Source organism: Pyrgilauda ruficollis, unplaced genomic scaffold, assembly GCF_017590135.1.
Source record: "Pyrgilauda ruficollis isolate IOZ18807 unplaced genomic scaffold, ASM1759013v1 scaffold184, whole genome shotgun sequence".
NCBI classification, from domain to species: domain Eukaryota; kingdom Metazoa; phylum Chordata; class Aves; order Passeriformes; family Passeridae; genus Pyrgilauda; species Pyrgilauda ruficollis.
Genome location: NW_024517429.1, coordinates 75,911 through 81,910, shown reverse-complemented (window position 1 = coordinate 81,910; position 6,000 = coordinate 75,911). Strand labels below are relative to the sequence as shown.

Genomic DNA, 6,000 nt, shown 5'->3' with positions numbered 1-6,000 from the left:
AAACATATTTCCATCCAGAGTTCTTATACCACATAAAACTAAAGTTAATTAGTCATGGTGAGATCTGTAGATCAGTATGTTCATAAAACTGAGAAATGAATAGTCAGTAAAAGGCAAAACTACTGGAAGTGACTTAAATGACTGAAGTGAATAGAGATGACCAGCCAGATCCATAATATTTAAAAATCTGTAGAATTATAATACATTTTAGATGGAAAAAGATCTATGGATGTCATCTAATTAAACTCTGTCAGTCAAAGCAGGGCCAGTTTACTAAGGATCACATCCAGGTGAGTTCTATCTATTCAACAGTGGAGATTTCAGACTCTCTGTTAGTGCAGTCTAAGTACGGTTAGCAGCACAGACAAACAGAAAACATCACATCTTTATTGTTTTATTAAAATTTATTGCAAGATCAAAGGTGTCACAAAAAAATAGAAACTTACAAATTGTGTGAATAGTTTTAATGCACTCATAAAGAGACATTAAAAGAAAATTGACTAAGATTCTGTACTATATCTGCAATATAATTCACTGGCTTTATTCTTAAAATATTGTTGCCATTTAGGAGTAAATAAACAGCATAGCATTACACATGTTCACAAGTATTTACCACTTATTTTAAACAAAATCTTTATGATATATTTTTTTTTCCAGAGAAATTAGTTCATCCCCATTTTGAAAAGTCTAATAAGAAAACATTCAACATCCTCACTGGAAGTAACGTGAGTTGATGTTTCTGTTGTAAAAAATTATGCTATGGAAATCAACAAATAGGTTTACAGGGTTATACAGCCATACTAAACAATCTTCTGTGTTATGCTGCATTAGGCCTTCTGGATTAGCAAAACATTTTGACAATAATGGCAACTTTTCAGCTGAAGCTTAAGCATTTCATAGTTTGGATTAAAATGCTGTAACCTTTTAAAAACAAATATCCAGTGTTACATACCTGACAATATTCTTAACCAAATGGTAATACTCTAAAGGTTAAGGCAACTCCAAATTGAAGCTGCAATGTCTGTATTTTTCACAATTCCCTGCTCAAATTTAACTCCTTAGAATGCAATGTGTGAGAGAGAGTGAGAGAAAGGCTGTGTGATACATGGTTGCTGTTTGGGATTAAACCATAGTAGTCCCACAGAGAAAATTAATAATTTTATGTGCTTAATTTGGACATTTCCTTGCACACACTGTATTAAGATCCTACAAAAGATATCTGATCCTACAAAAGATACCTACAATGAGACTCATGTTTAGATGGCCTTCTCAAGGTAAGCACTTTTTGCATTGGAAGATCCATTCTAAAATAAAACCACACAGGAAATGAGAGGGATCCTGTTATTGACTTATACCCATTCATCAGAATTTTCCAATTCATCAACAGAACAGCATAGTCAGAGGAGACAAGTTCATTTACAACAGACATAAATTTTTTTTAGCCAAATATAATACGCATCACCAACTTATTTCTGATAGTTGGTGTATTCAGCTATCCTTTTTCTTTATGAAATACAGCTGGTTATTATTGTTACGGTAAGCAGTGTTATTCATTATTAAAATGTTATTATTATTAAAATGTCAAGGTGGGAAAGATTTTAATATCACTACAGCTTCCTATATTTAAAGAAAAAAACCTGAAGATGTTGATAAGAAAGTTCACGGTAGATTTTCTTATTACTCTGTATCTTAAAACCACTGGCATAGCTTTAGTAAATAAAAAGCATCAAGTTTAGTTCCCAGTTTCAACATGTGCCTCTGTTGATCAACTGCACTGATGCTAGCACTGAGTTACCATTTACAGATCAAAGAAAACACACATGACCAAGGCAAAGTAAACAGAGGAAAACAAGCTTAACATCTATAACTCAAACTATCCAGAGAACTAGTAGGAATCCACTTCAAGAAATTTGCCAAAGGCAAATTTTATGCAAACAAAACCACAATGCATTTCTAAAGTTTTGCTTCAATATTTGTACTTAGTTGTACAGTACATTAAAGTCAGTGTACAGCTTTTGCCATTTTACTGTAACCTCTGTAAACTCACAACTATATTGCATCATATGAAAGGTTATAAACCCTTCTGCAATCCCCATTAGATCTACCAAATGCAGCAGAGTGGAACAGGTTGGTACAGAAAGTTAGGAGCCAGAAGACATATTGGGTGTCCAGCCCATTTGATAAGCCCGCTCCAGTGTTCTCTTGCAATCCTGCAGCACAGTACTGAAGGTTATATGTGGATATTGCTGCACCAGCTGCTCCACTGTGGCCTCATTCACCTGCAACAAAAGAACAGAACCTGTGATGTGCAGAAAGTGAATGAAAAGGGTAACATTAGGCAAGCTAGAAGAACGAGAAAGCTTTGGACTCCTGGGCAGAGTTGCAGCATGGGGATCTTCATTGTTACTATAGGTTTGGGTGCATTTATCACAAAATAAATATACAGAATGTAATGTCCGCGTAGAGAATGAAAAAACCAAAATCAAACCCCATGCTTTGATTTCATTTCAAAGGAAGAAGTTTTATTATCCTGGTTAAAAAAAATACTGCACAGAGTGATAGATTTCTAACTTGAAATAGAAGCTATTTACTCAAAGTTGCTCAAGCAGACATACATTTAAAAATGTGAGATTTTTCTGGCTTTGGCAAATGAAAATAGATTACATCTATTAATTAATTTATTGTACAGTTATGGAGACATTTAAAAATGCTAAGTAGTAACTCCACAATTAACTTTACTGAAATGAACTTGGACTGTATGGTTGCTATCAACAGGTCTGCAATGAAAAGTAATAGATAACATGACTAAAGATGGGGGAAAAATACTAACTATTCTATGTTGCGGGTAGATCAATTACTCCTTTATGTCTCTTTTTCCAAAAGGTAAAAATCCTGCATGACTTCACATATATCACTGGCAGAAGATTTTATTTTAGCCTTCTTTTCTGAGGGTAACACTGCAGAATTGGGATCAATAATTAAAACATCCAATATCGTTGGGTCTGGGATGTCCCTCTTAAATCTGAGACATTAAAGTTAGCACCTTTATTCTTCATAAGACAAAGTAATCCGACAGACCCAGCTAAACCTAACACCCTTACAACTCCAGTGCTGCAAGGGGATTAATTTGTTCAATTATTTTAAAGATGATTGCAGTTCATATCACAGAGGTAAATGGCTTTCTTCAGCCTTTAGACAAATAAAAGATTAACCTTAAGAACCATGACTTCTCGTTGGCTCCCTCTGAAATCTTTGCTGAATAGTTGGGCATTTTAAAATGCATTGATACTACAGTTACTGAATCACCTACATAAGTAGCATGTACAACTTATGGCATTGTTTGCTTTTCTTCCCTCAGTGTTCCACTTTCAAGGCCAAAAGTAAAAAGGCAGACTGAAACGTTTACTACCATTACAAAGATCTGTCTTGTGAAAAATATTTTAAAGCACGGTAACCACAGTATCTAATAATATTTTTGTCCTTAAAAGATAACAAGGAGAGCTTCCTTCTGAACAGTGATTGCACCCAATGACAAGGATAAATGAAAGGTTTAATATCCAGTTCTTCTATTCTGATAATAGAAATACTCAATCTTCATTGGAAATTTCATCTAGCTGAGACTGACTTGGATAGAAAACTGGTTTACTTCACAGCACAAACTGTACTTCTCTGGCAAATTGCTATGTTACAGTAACATCTTTCAGTGCTGAAAAACAAGAAGTGACTTTGAAAAAGCAAAGTGAAATCAGAGATAGCACAAGTCCCCAAAATATTTGATATTTACAGCTGAATACATACTTGCAAATTGTAAGCTACAATTCACAGAAATATTGCTTGGAAGGAAAGAATCCCCAAAGTAGCAGTAATTTGCTACTTTATGCCTATCCAAAAAATAGTCAAAAGTCTCTTTTCATTAGAGCTATGCTGCAGAGACCCACGGCAGAATCTATCATGCTACCAGAAACTCCTCTTAATGTTTAACTCAGCCACAACAAAGAGGCTTACAACTGACAGTGGCTTATTTTGCTCCTTCTTAATGGGAAGCTTGAATGAGATGCGTTATTTATCTACTAGATAGTTGCAAATTTTACTAGTACATAGAAGTTATTATGATTTAGCACTTACCTGTTGGGCATTATTTGTTAAAACAGCATGGATATCATGGCTTTAGAGCCAGTGTTATATGCATATTCTCTGTTATAAGAAACAAATAAGGTGAATTCATTACAAAGATGATGTTCACACACAGGAAGGTAGTAAATGCTCTCCATGCCCTGATGTATTGGACTCAGGCCATGTACACAAGATACAGCCTAGCTAGGTTTAAGTTGATATATTTATTACCAGGTTAACTTAGGCATGGCCCAGGACATTTAGGAAGGCAGAGGATGTTACAATGGTATATTTTAGTCATAAAAACCTATGAAGAAAACCACCTCTAACTGTTTGTCCTAGTTTTTTTCTGACACAATTATTACTAAATAAATTTTTTTGCTATTTGCTATTAGTACTTTGCTAAACAGAAGCAGGAAGCTTTGGGCATCAAGTGCTAAATACAGTTACAAAATAAACAGGAGTATGAAGAAGGCAGATAAAACCATTGCAGAAGTGCCACTGAAAAAAACACCTGTTCTATGACTAAAGTCTGAAGAGTAGAAGCTTTCTCCATTTTTTACTAGAGGATTAAGCAAATATTTTAAATTATTAGTTTGATCCTAAGCAACAACTTGTGTTATAACTTGTTGTTAAACAGTAAAGCAATGACAAATCCTATGGATGTATTTGGAACCATAACATTTACAGAAAGAAATTACTTTGAGTCTGAAAAACTGAGTTTACTCTCATGATAAAAATATCTTCCCAAGCTTCATGATAAATGATCGAATATATGTAACTTTAAGTTAAATATAAATGTTTTTAATCCTGAGAGTAAAATGCAAGGAGTTAAAAATTATGCCAAACTAAATTCAAAGTAAGATTACACAACAGAAGAAGGAGAAAAAAAACTTGGCAGTGGAACAAGCAACCTGGATCCAGAGATGAGGAAAAAAGTATTCCCTATCTAAAGATTTTGATACCTTTTCTTTACCATGAGAAAAGTCTGGTCAGACACTAAAACAATGAAAAACTTTTAGTATTTAAAACTCTCCATACTACTGGACTAAAACTTCACTACCTGTAAAACAGGAAAAAAGGAAATAAAATTTTATTCTTTGTTAATGAATGTGAAAAGTAATATCTAAGTCAACTTCATTAGTATCCTTGTCATCTTTTCCCTAGTGGTAGGATTAAGATGAAAAGAAGTCTTATGCCCAGCCATTAGAACACAAGCTTCTGTCTCTTTGTTAAGATCAGCCTGGCTGGTGATAAAACAAAAGTTCTGAATGTCATTCCCAAAATAAGTTCATTACACAAACAGAACAATTTTCCCTTCTGAGCTTAAACATTCTTGTTCAATGAATGAAAAGTAAAAATCTCCACATCTTAATATATTGTAAAATGTTATATTTTTCTGGAGATAAACTGCTTAGATTATCTAATACATAATCATTCATCTGAACTTGAATAGCTCTTCAATTATGTTTTAACACATAATGAGAGAATGCAGCCTGTACCATTAAGAACAAAGTAATAGGTTTTGCAAATCCTGGTCATCAAACAAAAAAGCAAAATAACAACAAAGACTGGTTTGAAAATTATTTTTTCTTCCTGAAATAAGAATTTATCCCAGGCTAAGGAATAGATTGAAAAAACAAAACAAAGAAGAAGATGGGTTACAGAAAATGGAAGACTAAGTAGTATCATCTCCCTTTAACTCAATTAGTGCCTAGATTATGACCTAGAAGTCATAGTTTTGAATACTTTTTGCTTAAAGAGACTTGAACACATATGGCCTATTTCCCAGAAGAATGCACTTGACTTTGTGACAAATGTTATCTGGGGTAGGACCTCCTTAACTTCTTCTTTGTCTAATGACAGTGTGGTTGTACAGACAGTATT

At 33.8% G+C, this 6,000-nt stretch overlaps 1 protein-coding gene across 1 annotated transcript in view; it reads right to left on the bottom strand.

The window, feature by feature from the left end:
* Positions 1-383: 383 nt before the first annotated feature.
* LOC121352123 (F-box/LRR-repeat protein 17-like) overlaps positions 384-6,000 on the bottom strand; it is a 63,118-nt gene continuing 57,501 nt past the window's right edge. The window contains exon 3 of the mRNA XM_041464794.1: positions 384-2,279. Within this exon, the coding sequence (XP_041320728.1) occupies positions 2,142-2,279 (138 nt within the window). The 3' untranslated portion in view covers positions 384-2,141. The remainder of the gene's footprint in view (positions 2,280-6,000) is intronic.